This window comes from Triturus cristatus, chromosome 12 (genome assembly GCF_964204655.1).
Source record: "Triturus cristatus chromosome 12, aTriCri1.1, whole genome shotgun sequence".
In the NCBI taxonomy this organism is placed as follows: Eukaryota; Metazoa; Chordata; class Amphibia; order Caudata; family Salamandridae; genus Triturus; species Triturus cristatus.
This window is the reverse complement of record NC_140595.1, coordinates 95,192,428-95,210,970: the sequence shown is the minus strand read 5'-3', so window position 1 is coordinate 95,210,970 and position 18,543 is coordinate 95,192,428. Positions and strand designations below refer to the sequence as shown.

Sequence of the window (18,543 nt, the reverse complement as noted above, 5' to 3'; positions counted from 1 at the left end):
GATGAGTGACGCTTTAACCCAACCAAACATGTCGGCCAAAAAAAACCCTTTATACTACATGCTAGAGCGCGCAAATAGAAACGGGATGTACCAGGTTATTGGTCGTTAAAACTACTCATCGGAAAGTAGGAGTACAGATATACAGCCCGGATAACTGGTTATTTAGTCGGCACCCAGTTTGCACCGTTTTGATAACGTGTTTCCTTAATCGGTTCTCTCTGTGAAGCTAATTTCGTATGTGGTCCATGGATGAGGCGATGATCCGGCAAGGGCGGTAGGGGCCCTAAAATTTCTAAAACGTACGACGCAAAAGGGAAGGATTCTGTCATAGGGGATGGAGGCGCTATTGGTCGGAATGAGATAGATAAACATTGACACATGTACCTAGGGAACAAAGATTCTGGTGGTCAGGTGGTCACCGTCACTTAGTAATACTTCCTATTAGTAACACTACTCCAAAATGGCCGCCGTATTATTACGTCGCCTTGTCCTTGTCCGTTGGTAGCAGTATTTCATACTTCGTTTTCTCCAGGCTTCCTCACGCGATCTTGTCCTTTCGTCTATTTCCATGGCCGTCACTAGGTAGTGTCAGGCTTCGGTTGTCCGTCTTCTCTTACGATGCCATTCGTTCCCGGGTGCACTGTGCTGGGTGCTGACTACTTGGCAGAGCGGGAGCTGTCGGAGGCTGAGCATGGAGCGATTCCTGCAGGGCTGCAGGGCCGCCCTAAGGGTAAGGAGCCCGAGGGAGGGAAGAATGCAATGTGCACACTCACGGCAACATCTGCAGACGCTGCACTGTCTACGGATATGTACATTGAAGCACAGTGCACTCTCTGTACGACACTACGGACTGCACTGTACGCGATCAAACCACTTGTTTAGGTTGCCCAGCAGTGCGCCTACTGTACGGAACCTACACTAGTTGACACTGTATCCTAAGGCCTGTGGATCCTGTACACTCATTCAGATGAACTTTGTTGAATTTTCTTGCTGTGATGTGTTGTCCAACTGCATGAAACGCTACAGCAGTACTTAGAAACTGAAGTTGTAGTATTTGCTTGTCTAAGTAGTTCCATTTTTTTTTTAATTTCGTGTTCTTGTGATCGCTATTTTTAAAGTACTAGTCAGTCTGATAGAAGTCTCCTTAAGGAATTAAGTTTGATTACTTTTTTTTTTTAAACCTGTTTCCATAATCGGTGTATACGCCCGGTGCCTACTTAGCGATTTCCTCGCCCTGTAAATATAATAACATCGAAAGATACACGTACACGCGATGTGTGCGCTGTATATTGTTATTGTACATTTACTGTGCCGAAAACACTGCTCAAACTGTTTACTTGTATTCACATTGTCAACACAACAAAGTAACTCAATGATTGCACGCTGAAGCCTGCAGGTACAATGCTAAGTAGAATGTTCATGGTGAATTGTGTGCATGGCTCTTAGGGAACTTTCTGGAAGGTCCATATTGTACCCACAGCAATGTGTACTCACCAGCTACAAATGTTCGCTACTCGCTCAATCAACATGCAGTACAAGCAAGCACTGTATACACTGCGTCCTTTATATGGGCTGCTGCATCAGTGCACATTTCACCCACTGTGCATCCTTCACCCTCTGTACACCCTGCCCCGACTGTGCACTTTGCACACACTTTATAACCACTCACTGCACAAGGTGATCACTGTGTCCAGTACACACACTGTAGATATAGAATACTGCAGCCAGCACTCGAATAGTACACCATATTACAAGCATGCTACGCACTGTATGCGGTGCATCCACTACACATGCTGTATCCTTTGCACACACTGTACTCTTCACACTGTTACCCATCCATACACAAGAACAGTTTGCAGTCACAGCTGTCGACATACTGTACACTTTTGCGCACTGTTTACAATGTACTTATAGACTCCGCATACACACTTTAAATACAGTGCGCACTGCAAACACTATGCACACTTTCTTGGGACGACTTTGAACTCTACACTCAACACCCTACGCTCACTGTACTCATCGCACCTCTGTACACCATGTTCGCAGCAGACTGCTGCTTATTTCAGTTGAGGGAATGTTTAAAAAGTCAGCTTTGGAAAGCGAACCTTCCTCAACATTTCTGCAAAGGTGTGTATCAATACCATTTTTTGAGTAAGGATTATTGTTGCGGCCACTGGAATTATGCGGCAGGGGAGCACAATATTATGCAGCAGGTTTGACTAAGTTATGTGGAAAGAAAAGCCAAATAATGCAACACATTTTTGTGTACTATTATTTTATAATGTTTACACATGGTAATACTGTCTGGGCAAAGATTTCACCTCATTAGTACCAGTTTAAACACCAAATACAGAAATAAGCAACTGAAAGATGACCAGTTAACCTTTGCGAAGGGTGTTCCACTGTCAGCAAACACATTGCATCAATCTTTAGTAACGTTTGATCCATTTGAGCTAGAAACAGTTTTTTTGTTAGAATGTGCTTCTGCAGCAGATGATGGATAATGTGACAAGTGTGGCAAATCCATAATTATGTAAAAACAACAGCTGTAGAATCTCATAATTTCAGTGGCCCTGTTAAACCAAAGAGATCAGGATTTGCTAATGAGCAGCTAGTGGTAGCTCTCCAGCTACCTGTCAGTAGCTCTCCTGTATGCATCCCAGTCTATTAAATTAAAAGCTTTTACTTTTCTGAATTAATATATGTATATCAAAAATGAAAAGTGTGCATTCGTAATGAAACTGTGTGTAAAGGGTTGGGGAAACCTATTACTGATATTATTGCCTTGGTGCTAAGGCTATTGCAGCTATGACTGTTAGGTATTACCCATGTAAAGGCATTCCAAACTTGCAAATTCAGCCTGATGTGCTGAGGTGATCACTGGTGCTAACTTTGCTCAGGGTGGCTGGTATATATTATTAGGAGCTCGGGATGATATTTATTGAACATAAGTAGCTCTTACTGAAGAAAAGCTTGAAGACCCCTGATATAGACATTAGCACAAAAAATAGAAATTTGTTTTTCGTGCGGAACTCGGTGTAACAGTACTACTTGATGTTTACAGTAGCCAGTAAACGCAGTTGATCCACCTGCTGTGTTAGTGTGCTCGCCTCGACAACTTAACACTAGATAACACAGGCAGAACAGGAAGGGAGTCTTGCCCGTCATTCGATCATGGTTTTGACACATTTGGTGAGTACATCATGGTTTGTAGTGAAGTAGAGTAGTTACATTTGTGTAACATTTTATTATCACAAACAATCATTTTGTACAAACGGCTGTAGAAATGGCCAGTCCTTTTAAGACTGAACTTCACTGGTACTCATTATATAATTTGTTACTGACTTTGTGTTGTGGCTACTTTTGCTTTTTAATTCTACAAGATACTTGCACCGTTCTGAGATCCTAATAATTATCTTTACCACAGTTAAACAGGCAATGAATGCATTATTAAGTAAGTTGACCATCCTGTAATGCCGGGTTAACTTCTTTTGGGTGTGTATGTGACAAAGCCATCATAAAATATTTTTAGGGCCAAGAGAGAACAATCATCTATTTTTAACTTGATGTGATGTGCTTTAGTAAGGAAAGCTGACTACTAAGACCGGTCAGGCTTAAAGCGTCTGACTGGTTTCCAAATGTTTATGTAAAAAACTAAAAAAATTGTTTATATAGTGTAGTGTTGCACACTTTTAATAATTGGTATTATGTTTCATCTTTTTTATGTCACAATCAAGACTTTGCCTGTGTACACAGTAATCCATTTGGATCATTGTATATTGTGAATAGTTTTAAGAAACTGAGTAATAAGACAAAAAATGTACCAGTATACAAACTCCTCCCACTGTACAAATGTTATACTGGGGCCACTGTACACTTTGGATCCAATGCACACACCACATTTTATCCATTATCCATATTGTGTCCATTTCTGATGTTAAATGCTCTGCACCCACTGTAAACACTGCAAAATGCACGTGAGATGCGCACAGTAGCTCTGTGCAAGCTTTACACCAAACTGAAGAGGTCACGCCTGGTGTATATCATATAAACATTGCATTGTGTGCAGTGTACACACTGAACTACACATTCCCTGCTCACTACGGCTACTACTCAAACTGCTATAGCATTGCAACCACTGTAAACACTGTCCAGTAACTCTTTAATTACTGCACTCCACCAATCACTGCACCTGTCGTATATTGTTCAAACAGCCCACCTAGTTTACACACCATCACACATTTGCGCACAGTGCATGTTTAAAAATCCACAGAAGTCCAATTACTCATAGTAAATGCAGAACATAACCAAAAATGTGCACTACACGGGTCATAATACGCACTGCATGCGCTACGGCTGCAGTGCCTGATGTGCAGCACCCTTTGTCCATACCGCGCTGCCACACGCGACAGACTAGTCTCACTGTAAACAATAACTAATCCTTCTATTTGCAATGTATTTAGCCAAGTAGACAAGCTACACTGCACCTCTGTACACAGTGCACGTGCTCCATACCGCACTGGGCATTCTGTATAAATTCTACAGAATATGCATACAGAGTATGTGACACACTCTTATAGACACTGAACTATACGTACATCGCTATGCTCTACTCTCTAAAAATATAGTGCACCACATTTTCTTTAGGCATTAATCACTATTCTCTATTTGCAAAACCTACTAGGTATTCTTTGTCCACCGGACGCAGCACCAGTGAATACCACCTACTGTGCACACCACAGTGAAGACATAGATTGCAGACAGTACCTTGTATTCTCTACTGTAGGAATTGCTCAATGAAACCATCCTGTAGTGCCCTCAGTAAATGCACTTTTTTGTTGCAAGCGAGTGGAGTAAAAAGAGTGCAGACAGCACTATAAACCCTTCCCTGTCTCTCTTGAACACACAGTACTGCCCAAACTTTCATTTGAATTTCCGGCTGATGTGCTCAGTGTTTTCTTGCTGCCTGGTTTTGCTTGGAGAAGATGCTGTGGCTTTCAAGCCATGCTGGGGATGCTACCACCAGATCGCCTGGATATTCTTCTGGTTGAACGGATATGTTGTGGGAACATATCGCCTCTGAGGCACGGGTAGTACACCTACCACCAGTTTCGAGTCTTATCAAAACATTGGTAGTTTATTATCCCAAATGAGGCATGCGGCAGAAGCTTGCTTATGGCTCACCCACATTTGGGAGTGTTGGGGATTCCTGGAGAGGGATCCATACACAGTCACTATTCATAACTGGCCTAATCTTGGCAACGAATAGCAGGTGAACTCGATGTGTGTAAATTCTGAAACTGGAAAAGTCCTGGATCTCAGATTAACAGTATTTCAAAGGCTGATGACCACCATGGAATTGTTAGGGTAAATCAGTAGATTTAAATGAGTGTTTAGTTGCTTCAACATGTGACAAGTAGGAAGTTATATTTGGTCTTGACGTCTTTTTCTTAAGGTCACTTTGTATGTAGATATTCACAATAAGATTTGGTGCCTCTTCGTTGATCCTTCTATTGTTGGGTTACAGTTACCTGATTACCAAACTCTACTCTCTGCTGCCCACTTCCCTCCCCGATGCTAGTACAGATTATCTCTCCTGTACTGATTGACGCTTCCAAGTACTAGCGTTTCTCCTTCCACAAGCTCCCATTTCTGGAGGTGTAAAAGTGAGAATGTTGATCCCACCCATAAACACATTCCAGATGAAGGCCTAAGTTGTCTGAGAAACCTTTTTGAAAGTGCCTCTTATGTTTTGCTTGCCATCGGATAGCGTTTTGCCATTTGAAACATTTTGGCATCTGTAGACAGTGAAACATCATTGGTAATTCAGTTGTCATTAAGGTCAGGGAACTGCCACTGAAGTGGCTGTTGGTCTTGAGTGAGTCATGTAACTCCTTTATGAACATTGACGTGATATTACAACATCCACTCCTGCCTTTGTTTTATTGTATGTTGCTTCAGATGATACAGTCCGGTAATGTTTTGCTATGGTGTTTTGTGGTCTTTATTTATATTCACTTTACAACATCATAGGGTCAACTTATAGTCCTCTGGGGACAAGTTAGAGTTCAAGAGGGGCCACAAGAAGAAAAGATGAATAGGAAAAGAAGGTACAAGATAGTGGCATCAGAGAGACTAAGCCTTGTGGCTGAAGCTGTCTTACCCGCAATGTTTATAACAGACCTGCTGGTGCTGTGGTCCAGCACCTTTTACCAGAAAAAGTGTTCTCCAATAAATGTTATGTACATACAAGATGACAGAATGGGTTAGAAAAGCACAATAAAACGTGTTTGAAAATAAAACTACAATTTCCAATTCAAATCAAAACGGAAAAATAAAAAGTGTCAAAACAGTGGTCTCAGTTGCAAAATAGATCAGGGGATACATTGATAGTGCTACCTAGAAATAGCAATAATCGATTGTCAGCCGTGCTTCCAGACCCATTAATTCTGGGATATCAATATTAAGGGTAAATCGTACATTATTTCTTGCTACCATGACAATTGATAAACTAATATGAATTAAATATGTCAGCTAATGTGTCGCTGACAAAGTATATATTTTTTGCTGCATGTAAGGAAAGGCATATTGTGGTAATTTTGTATTTCAAATAATGATGTTTTTGGGCTCTAGTGACATTTATAAACGGTTAGCGTTTCCAACTCGTGTTTTCGTCTCATGCCACAACAACTGCCGGGTGTGATCACTTGACCACAGTATGTGGTTTCAGCAAAGTATTGTTTTGTTGATTGTGTCGTTGTTCGTTTATTTAACAAACAAAAAAAAATGTCTGAATCTTTACTATATTTCGTTTTGTTTTTTTAGAACATTTGCATCTTTTTTTTATGCTTCCTGTATTTTTCAAATTAGAACTCTGATTACTTCCTATTTTTCTGTGCTTTTGCCAGCATGATTTTAGGGGTGAAATCTAACCTTTACCCATATCTGCAGCCCTGTTCCCAGTTTTTTAATGCGTTGTTTTCTTTTTGTCTTCTCGAATGACTCCGTGCCTAAATTAGCCATGACATATTCGCAAGGCATTTGTAGCAAGTTATGCCGCCATTACGTCTGGGCTGGCACGATGGAGCACAGGGAAATCCCCCGAGGTGTAAAAATGACCCCATTTTCCTCACGCAGAGCTTCTGTCGTGATTAGCTATGGAGAAGCAACTGCCGCAGGTCACCTAGCTAAAGCATTGAGCTTCAAAACATGCTAATTATAAGAGCATAGCATTTACAAACACATAATAAGAGATGGCTGCTTTGCTGGAATTTCTTTCCCAAAATATTTCGAGTTTGATCCTATCACGGTTCACATGAGTACTGTTCATTTAGATAAGCTCCTGCGACAGAGGTGATGGTGTGCAGACCAGGTCATAACTTCTAATATCGGCTGATACACTCTTTCATCTTTCCGAGGTTAAGAAAATGAGTACCATTAACGTGTGCAGTGATAAACACCATTATTAAGTGACACATCAGACTTTGGTGTGTTCTATGCAAGTGATATTGTGTTTCTTTTACTTAATTTAACATGTATAGTGCACATCAAATCCCATCGAAAATAGTTTCAGGTCACCAATAAAGTACACTTCATAAGCAGAACACAGTGTTGAAAAACTTAAAAAATTTTTTATTTCATTTATTCTGGTCAGCATAAGAAAATTGTACAATTACATCAGCTTTATCGCAGTAGACAACTTCAAGATTCGCTTTTCAACATTCAGTATCCTGTATGGCACATATCTTGGCATCTTACAATGGAGTTACCCCGGAACATCACAACCATTTACTGTCTGCAAGCCAGATTGTCTACTATTTACCCCCATGCTATCCCACACACATCGCCGCTTTAGCTCCAACATCATAACATATTATAAGTCCTCCCTCCGTTCCCTGTCCAGCAACATGCTAAGTATTTTCAATCTATGGTTTGTGTGGAGCTAAGGTATTGTACAAAGGGTATCCAGAAGTCTTTGGGTCTGGAGGCCTGAGGTAGCTCTTCTGCATATACTTCCAGTGTCTCCCTGCAGTATGTCATGTCTTTAATCCAGTCCTTGAACGCTTGTTACCCCATCGTATCACAATGCGGCGTTTGGCCAGCAGTAGCGCCACCGCCAGGAAATTCCGCCTTCTAGTCAGTTTTATTTTGTGTGTTCCCAGCAGGCATGTCAGTGGAGTATGAGGTATAGTTTCTGTCAACATACGTGTAAGAGCGGTAGTTACATCATACCAGTATGGTTGGAGCCGTGGGTATGACCACTCCATGTGTAAAAAGTCTGCACCCGAGGTGCCACATCTATGGCAGGTATCTTCAGGTCTTAAGCCATATTTGTGAAGTTTTGCAGGCGTATAGTATGTTTGAAGTAGAAATTTAAAATGAATTATACGCAAGTTGCAGTTTACAATCCTCTGTAGCGATCGGGCTACCCACTGACTCCTCCCCTCTTTGTAGCGACCTATTGGGGTGTTGCCATTGTTCTGCCGGTGCAGCTGCATATAACCTCGCTACCAATCGCTGCAGTGTGGGCGCAGTCCGTAAGATTTGCAGCGCCTTAAGTGAGTTTGGTTCTTCTGGAAAAGAGGGATATAACTCCCTGACCGCCATGTGCACACGCAGGTATGCAAAGATCTTTAAAGGCGTGCAGTGTGTGCTGAGTGACGGGTCATCTCGCGATATAAATTGGCCATGCGGAAACATTGCGCCCATGGTGTTCAGTCCCATTTCCCCAAGTAGGGCTAGCATCCTCTTCTCCTGTACCACCGTTATTTGTGGATGGTGTGAGACTGGTAGCACTGGAGCATATATTGGAAGCTTCTGCACTCTTTGAGCCAACATGTGCCATGCCTGCGATGTACAGTGTACAGAGTGTATTATCTCTTTTTGGGAATTTTTCTTTGGGTCAGAGATGAAAGTGATCAGGGGGATCAGTTGCACACTGTCGGGCTCAACTGCTATGTGCGGTATATGACCATGCGGGTGTAACCAATAGTGAGCGTGTTGTGCCTGTGTTCAGTAAAAGCATAATTGGAGTTCTGGTGCTCCAAAACCCCCTTGATGGTATGGTCTAGTCAGGACCCTCCAGCCCACACAATGTTGAAAAACTTAAAGTGGTGGCTTGAAATATAAGAATAGAAATAATACCCATAGCAGCTGCCCCAGCTTCTTGTGTGTATGTATATATATATATATATATATATATATATATATATATATATATTTACACACACACACACACCTGTATCATAAACTGGGTTGCAGCGACTTTTTAGCTAAAGTCTGTATATTCTTGGTATGGGGCCACACACTGGAATCCCCTGCCCTTCACGCACATTTTATGGTGGATGTGTTCTGATGGCATTACCGGTTCTTGAATTTGTTGTTCTGTACTGGTGTTAGGCTGCAGCTGGTTAAAGTCTGGATCAGAAGAATCTATCAAGTTAAATGTTGTTGCTGCTGGATCGACAATACGAACTTACCTCACTCCCAGATACCCGCACCGCTTGTTTCATTTGCCAAAGTACAACTTTTGAAGGACAGGCCAAGGGTCTGAGAGTTTAATGTGAAGCTGATGTTAATGAGAACTCTCAAACTAGGGCTAGTCTAGGGCAGGTATAACACTCTTCTGTCTGTTTCTGCATAGTGTTCCTTTGTAACCCCACAAAACCTTATTCTGGAGCTGTGCTCTTCCATATAAACACCTTGATGGACTACTCTACTAACCAGTGGACATTGCCAGCGTCCACTGGGGCATTGGGGAAGTTTTCTAATGTTTGATTATGTAAGTGTAGCTCTGAGTCTGTACAAGTGGCTCTATGCTCCAGTTACTTATGTCTAAGGTGCCCTCCCTGGCTTTTAGATGTCTCCTTGGTATCTTGGAGTCATATCTGCCCACAGTAGATTCTCTGTCCAAAATTCAATATTTGTTATTAACCCTCCGCGCTTTGCCTGCTACGTCCTAATTGCAATCAGACATGTGCAAAATAAATTTATTCACGTAAATCATGTGACGTCAGAGCTTGATTCAGTTTTTTTTTTTCCCTTTGTAAATAGGAGCAAGTTAAGACCCCAGTGTTTGTGTTAGAAATGCTTAATATCAAATGTGAAACAAGCAACATGTGTCGGCATTTCGTAGTTTTCTTCAAGAAGTGTGTTTAAAAGCTAATCGGTACTGGACAAAACCATACAAAATAACAAATCCAAACTCAGCCATAAATATAACGCGGGGTCTTGTGCTCTAAATTACGTGGGTTTGCAGAGATTTGGCTTTGGTCATCAGAATGTTTCTATAATTATAAAAATGACTCACTGAGGCCAGAATGGGTGTTTCCAGAAAATATATTAGAAAAAAATATACAAAGCAGGATGATTCGTCTGAATCTGTTTTCTCCCAGCCAGAGAATGTGTTGGAAGTTTAGTAAAACTTTAAATGTGAGGGTGCTTAAGTCTCTTGATCACCCTGCCCCCGCTGGCAAAGAAGTACTTTGTGCAAAAAGTTAGTGAGTTGTATTTTTAGGCAACACCCTAGCCGTAGTCCAGTCAACAACACAAATCAATGGTTTCAGAAAGAGCGGGCCATGCAGTAAATATATTCCAGCTGGCTTTCCAAGAGACTTTTAATATCTTTTGACGTATAGCATGGGCTCCATGCTGCTGCCCACATGGTCAGGTGCCCATGACGTATTCGAGGCCACTGAGCGCGGCAGGCTTAAAAAGGCAGCTGCCTATGCAGGGCTGGCTTTGCAGAAATCCAAGGTCTCCGAATGAGGGTCTCTGAGTCAGCTATTCTGCAGGGGCTAGTCTTTGATGCAGAAAATGGCTCCTGGCTCAACACGTCTCCACAGGCATACAAGCATAATGTATAATAATAAAGGGTTCATGCTCCTACTCCCTCATTTTTTTGGTCTGGCCTTTATTCCTGGTCTACGGCTGTTCCCTCGCTTTCTTAACTCTACTGCTGCTCGGCAACTTATCAGAGACCTTTCATTGGTAGAAAACTACCAGATATTTCAGCTGTCTAACTGCAAAGATATGTTAAGGACATTCTTAAAGCTTCCTTAAAAAGACATTTCTTCCTTTGCTCACCATTGGCTTTGTATTTTGTTGCTCACATTTGCTTGCTTTCAATTCGCAGGTTTTATTTGTTGTAGTCCATCCAGCATGTTTATGTCCCTACCCTGGGGCGCAGCTTGTTTATGGTTGGCTCATTTTAATCGTCCACGAGTGTTTACTTTTCTGAACTCTTTTTTTTCTTTTTTTTTTCTTTTTCATAAGGCACTCCATGGGATGTGTATATTTTCAAGCTGTCTTCCTAGTGTGTTTCTCCGCTCATCCCAGCACCTCATGTTTTTTTGACTGTGGGCTTCTCTCCCCCATCAGCGTTCCACATTGACCTCCCTCACTGTCCTCTCATTCCCCCCAGCTCACCATATCTCTCTGGTGCCCTTCTCTCCCTCCCCATCACATGCTCCACGTTGTCCTCCCGCCCGTGTCCTGCTGCTCCTCACCCATCATCTGTGGTGTCCTCCTTCGCCTGTACCCATCTCCCCACGTCTGCTCTCCATTTTGCTTTGTCCCCTGTTGGCTCCCTGACTCCAACCTCTTCACATGTGTTTTATTTATTTTTTTAATGCAAAAACAACAATTAATGGACAGAATGCAGCACAATGTCACACATCCATCCCAGTACAGAGATCTGGGCCTAAATCCATAGTTTTTTTGCTCGCCATGCCATTCCAGTTTGAATCCAGCCATATGCAAATCAGTCTTGACCCGGCGCTCAATGGGAACAGTCGAGCCTGAACTGCCAGGCCAGGTCCTCCCTGGACTTGGAAACAAGCAACCTAGGAACGGTTTCGGGGTTTCACCCCTCAGCCAGGATAGCTTGACTCCAGTGGCATGGAGAGCTCTGGACCCACGTCTGGGCATACCCGTCCCACTCGGGGTGACAAAAGCAAAAACAGCAATTGATGGACAGAATGCAGCACAATGTCATACATTCACCCCAGTGCATAGATCTGGGCCTAAATCCATCCATGCTTGTTTCCAGTCCAGGGAGGACCTGGCCTGGCAGTTCGGGCTGGACTGTTCCCATTGGGCGCAGGGTCAAGACTTATTTGCATATGGCTGGGTCCACACTGGAATGGCGAGCAAAGAAACAATGGATTTAGGTCCAGATCTCTGTACTGAGGTGAATGTATGAAATTGTTCTGCATTCTGTCCATCAATTATGGCTTAGTGAGCTTATTGATAATACAGGTCTGATTTTTAGTTAACACAAAAATTGGAAGTTATAGGTTATTTTCCTGTACCCGAGAATAATTCTAGAGAGATAGGTAAATTGAAGTACATTGACATATTCCATCCTAATAGGGAACTCTTTAAAGCAACATTCTTTAAAAAATCTGAATGGACAAATTGTAAATATTTAAGCTGAATTATTCCAGTGATATTGTATCTTTTTCAAAAGAGCCATATTTGCTCATATGATTTTAGTCAACGGGAAACTCATAGAAACACATATTGAAGCATGGCACAGCACAACCTCCATCCGGTTTAGAGCGGTCGAGTTTATATGAAGTATTTCTGAAGGGTGTCTAAATACAGATAAATTGGTAGAGGTAGCATGGAATGAGCTGAGACAAGAATCTGGTATGTAAACCTGGGCTGAAAGTATGCGTTGTTATCTCCACAGCCTGAATGTGGCTTTTGAGAAATAGTGTGTGGTATATAACAATAGGAGGAAATGGGAAGAGGGGTGGGAATAATTTGATACTATGCGAAAGATTAAGGAATGGGCTTGAATATATTAAAATCTTAATAGGATTAGAATTTATATAATATTTTCTTATTCTTCCTATTATATAGAAATATTTGTATTGAATTTCCTAATATCTTTAATTGTTTGGTTCAGGATCCTCTCGAATTTTATTCTAAAGATGGAATGGGTGTAAATTACAGTTTTTCAGTATTGGGCCATTCACCTCAATAATGTCTCAAAAAGAAGATCCAATTGTCTGTGTAATAGGTCAACTTGACAGAAAATGTGTCAAATCCTAAACCTTTGAGATATGTTGATTGTGTAGGGTTGCGTGCTTCTGACTATGACTAATATGATTGTCGAAACCGGCGATTCCTGAGCTCCTTTTGTGATATTAACATTGACTAGAGTGTTTTGAGTTCACAAGGCCCAAGGTGATCTGTTGAATCCTTGGTGAATAATCAGAAAAATTGGTTTAATGCCCACTAGCTTCTTTACCTCCCTGGGAAATTCAGATTCAATAAAATGTCTTTTCAGCATTTCAGCATAACTCTTTTAGTGGTAGTCTCACCGGAGGGTGCAGTACCCACAAAATCAGTGACTAAATGTGTGATGTATTGATCCTGACACTTTGCTGTACTAGCATATTATGCAATCCGTAGATTCTTCAGTTGTATGTCTTTAATGTGCCATTTAGGTATTCTTTGTTTCTGTCTAGCTAACTCTGTAAATACAGTACACATGCTCTAATTCTTGTAAGCGGCCTGATTTTAAAGACTGGGGTACTCATCAAGAGTACTGCAAAATTTGGTAGGTGAGCTGAAATGTAGAATTCCAGATGGTATCCCCCTCAGGAAATTTCAGTGATGACAAGTGTTCCCTGATTTTTGCTCTATGCAGGCGGAAACTGTCAGAATGGGGTGGTGGTGTTTAGGGGACAGAGGTGCAGAGCTGGCTTTTGTCTGTGAGAGGGGAGCTTTGATGGCTTTCTGTGCTCCAGCATGGATCAGGGTGTGCTGCTTCCTGGAGGAGCAATGTAAGGCCCGGTGTTGCCAGTCTTGGAATTATCGTGCCCATAACTCGTGGACCCAAAAATTCCAGGCTTGGTGAGATCTGGAATTGGGAGATATGGCATTGGCACCCTTCAAAAAGATTAGTGGAGGAAGCTCTGGGTTCTGGGGTATTAACTGCACGCACATATTCCTGGCCTCATTTCTCCATTACATCTGCCAATTGTAGGGTCTGTTCCGACACAAAGACTGCTAGAACCTCACCATCATGAAAGATGGTAGAAGCAAATGGTAGAAAAGTGTACTATCATAGGTGTGCATTGCTCCAGGTCTTCCCTATGGCTAGTGGGTGGCCACTGGTGTAAATGCTTTAAAGGATTAGCCTGAAGAATTTTGTTTGGAATTGGAGTGTAAAAAAGCACTGGGAGCAGAAAGTGCAGCAACGTTCTTCAATTAGAGGTACTAATATAACTCGGCCACTTAGAAGTTATCTTTTCCCTGCCTGCAAATGGCTGTCACTGTGTTTATTTTATGGGCATATCTGATGTCACTTTTATATGGATCTCAATTCCAGGCAGACCAATGGCTGTCATGTCACAGTTACTTAGAAGGCGTGCCTTCTGGTAAAGCAAAAGACTATTATGAGGGCTGCTAGGGCTCAAGCACTTTTGGTGTCATCGATGCAGGACGTACAGATTGTGAGCAATATAGGATCTCATTGGAAGTGACCAAAGGCAGTATACACACAGCTTCTTTTCCAACCTGGCTAGGAGCCCATGTGTTCTGTGCAGCTAGCTAATCCGGGTGAGAAGAACATACGTGCAGCAAAGTTACTTCTCAGGAGATGGTCCCTTCATGTAGCCAGGAAGGTTCTGCCCTACCCAGTGTTTGTTGCTGACAATTGAAGAAAGCAGGCCATTGTTGTATCATGTTGTAGCTCTCCTGTCAGATTCTTGTAAAAAGCACTGCCTTTAGTCCTACCCTTTTTAGGTCTCGCCCAGGCAGTGCATGCACTGTTTCTCGAGACATACTGTATCTACTGTATGGGCTTTCAGCAGCCTATCCGTTTTCATTTGTTCCTTCATGTGCCTTTCGAAATTACTTTGTTTTTGTTGGTGAATAGTTTACATTTGTCCCTCCTTTTGCTGTTTTGGTCACGCCCTGGATACTGGCCCTATTACACGGATCACTTCACTATCGGCCATATATGTTAGTTTTGGCTCACTGCTTTTTCCTTTGCTTGGACTTGTTTGGCTTTCCGAACGTGCTTAGCCAAGGGCTGCAAAACATGTCCTTATCTTGTTTTCCACTGTCTTTGGTTTCATGAGTGCTTTTTCAGCCTGAGACTGTTGTTTTTCATCCCATGACATTTTTGGTTTCATTAGCTCAAATTTCCTAACCTTAAATAATATACTTTCTTAATTGAAGTGTAGTTTAAGAAGACGGCGGAGAGTAGAATCAACCTATCTACATTGTGCTATTGACAGCCTGATTATTTGGATATGATTGAAGAAGTAAACATGCTGTTATTGCTCCATTTTATGAAAATAGAAACAGCTTTAAGTTGCTTGCGTTCAACTTTTGATACTTCTTTTAGGTTTCAATCCTTAGTGAAAATAAACCGATCTCAAGGGATGCCTCCTTTTGGGGCATATAATGTGAAGTTTTTTTAACAATATATCCTGCAAGTAAACTGTGCGGCACAACCTCAGCACCAGCACAGCATCACTAATGTACCAGTGCAGCACCACCTCACTACCAGCGCAGCACTACCTTAGCATCAGTGCAGCACCAGTGCAGCACCACTCCAGCATTAGTGCAGTACCACCTCTGCACCAGTGCAGCGTCACCTCAGCACCAACTCCCCATCACTCAGCATCACCTGAGCACTACCAAAGCATCACTCAGCATCACCTGATCATCACTCAGCACCCCACACAGCACCACCTCCACATCAGCATTGTGCCACCTCCACATCAGTGGACCAGCATCACCGCTGCCCCACCACAGAATCAGCGCAGACCCACCACAGCACCAATGCAGCACCACTTAAGTATTAGCACAGCACCACCTCTGCAAAAGTGCAGCACTAACACACTACCAACACAGCCCTACCTTAGCATCAGTGCAGCATCACTTCAGCATTAGCGCAGCACCACCTCTGCACCAGTGCAGCATCACCTCAGCACCAGCGCAGCACCAACTCCCCATCACTTAACACCACCTGAGCACCTGCACAGCTTCACCTGAGTACCACCAAAGCATCACTCAGCATCACTCAACACCCCCACACAGCACCACATCCACATCAGTGCACCAGCGCTGGCTCACCACAAAATCAGCGCAGAAGCTCTTCCGCACCAGCGCAGCACTACTTCAGCAGCAACTCAGCACCAAGACAGCACCACTTCAGCAGTAGCGCAGCACCACCTCTGCACTAGTGCAGCATCACCTCAGCACCAACTCACCATCACTCAGCAACACCTGAGCACCAACTCACCATCACTCCGCAACACCTGAGCATCAATTCACCATCACTCAGCAATTCCTGAGCACCAGCACAGCATCACCTGAGCACAGTGTTTAATTTGTAAAATATTAAGTGCCAGGGCTCTGACCAGGAGGTCACTGCAGCTTGCACCACCCATCGCCTTTGTCATCGCCGCCAAAACAACGACTAACCATCTCTCTCGCATGTAAATGCGACAGCTGAGATTATTCCAGGTCCCCAAAGCTAAAGGAATGGCTGAGGAGGCAGGTATTAGCACTATTTTAATATATATTGTAATCCTAAACTACTGTTGTTCTGCTCATCTGTAAACTAGATGAGCAGTGCCATCATGTGGCAGACTGTTCTAAGTATGGTGTTGACAATTAGCTGTCGGTGCCGAGCACCGGAAAACAATTAAGTGGCTCAAATTAAGCACTGCCTGAGCACCACCACAGCATCACACAACACCACCTGAGCAGCACCTCCGCACAAGCACACGTCACCTCAGTACCAGAGCATCACAACCTCTGCACCAGTGCAGCACCACCCCACTACCAACACAGCACTACCTTAGCATCAGTGCACACCACCACCTGAACATCAGCGCAGCACCAGCACAGCATCACTCAGCAACAGCGCGGCATCTCATCAGCATCACCCAACACCCCTCACAGCACCACTTTCCTATCAGTGCACCACCACCAGCACAGCACCAGCCCAGTCGCACCACAGCATCAGCGAAGCACCACTTCAGCATTAGCGTAGCACCACCTCTGCACCAGTGTAGCATCAACTCAGCACCAGCTCACCATCACTTGAACCACCTGAACAGCGGCACAGCATCACCTGAGCACCAGCAAAGCATCACTCAGCACCACCTGAGCAACACCTCAGCACAAGCACAGCACCACCTCCGCACCAGCGCAGCAACACCTACACATCAGCGCAGCACCACCTCAGCATCATCCCAGCATCAGTACAGCACCACCTCCTCATCAGTGCACCACCACAGACCCACCTCTGCACCAGCGCAGCCCCACTTCAGCATCAACTCCACACCAACGCAGCAATAATTCAGCATTAGCGCAGCACCAACTCGCCATCCCTCAGCATTACCTGAGCACCACCAAAGCATCACTCAACACCAACTCAGCACCACCTCAGTATCACTCGCCACCACCTCAGCATCAGCACAGTACCATCTCAGCACAGTACCCCCTCCTCATCACTGCATCGTCACTAGCGCAGCCCCACCTCAGCAGCAACTCAACACCAGTGGTGCACCACTTCAGCATCAGCGCAGCCCCACCTCGGCCTCACCGAAGCATCTCCTCAACACAGCACCAACTCAGCATCACTCAGCACCACCTGAGCATTACTCCGCCCCACCGCAGCACCACTCTGCACCACCACAGTGTCACTCAGCATCACCTTACCACCAGCGCATCTTCTCAGCATCACTGAACACCACCACAGCACCACCTCGGCATCAACGCACCACCACGAGAGCAGCAGCAACTCAGCACCAGCGCAGCCCCACCACACCATCAGTGGGGCACCTCCTCAGCACCAGTGCAGCACCACCTCAGCACAAGATCAAGACCAACTCAGCATCACCTGAGCACAACCGAAGCATCAGTCAGCACCACCTCCACACAAGCACATCACCACGTAGGTACCACCTCAGCACCAGCGCAGCCCCAGCACCCGCACAGCATCCATGCCGCACCGCCTCAGCATCAGCACAGCACCACCTCAGCATCAGGATAGCCACGCCTCTGCATAGCACCATCACATCAACACAGCACCATCTCAGCACCGACACCACCACCACCACCTTCTCATCAGTGCACCACCTCCAGTGCAGCACCACCTGATCAGCACAGCACCACCTGAGCAGCACCACTTCAGTGTCCGCACAGCACCACCTTCTCATCAGTGCACCACCACCAGTGCATTATTAAATCTGCATCAGCGCAGCCCGACCTCAGCACTCTCAGCATCAGCACAGCACCACCTCCAGATCAGTGCACCACCACCTCTGCAGCAATCCAGCACCAATGCAGCAGCACCTCAGCATAGCATCCCCTCAGCACCGCACCAACACCACATCACCTTAGCACTGATGTAGCCCCACCTTAGCAGCAATTCAGCACCAACACAGCACCACTATAGCATCAGCACAGCACCACATGAGCATCACCTGAGCACCAGCACAGCACCACTTGTGCACCAGTGCATCACCACCACCTCAGCATCACTCACCACATCAGTATCACTCC

The 18,543-nt window shown here is 44.1% G+C and overlaps 1 protein-coding gene across 1 annotated transcript in view; it reads left to right on the top strand.

Annotated features, from left to right (window-relative positions):
• Positions 1-625: 625 nt before the first annotated feature.
• Positions 626-18,543, top strand: part of PRUNE1 (prune exopolyphosphatase 1) — a 64,453-nt gene continuing 46,535 nt past the window's right edge. Inside the window, exon 1 of the mRNA XM_085639064.1 lies at positions 626-730. Coding sequence (XP_085495190.1) covers positions 692-730 — 39 coding nt within the window. The 5' untranslated portion in view covers positions 626-691. The remainder of the gene's footprint in view (positions 731-18,543) is intronic.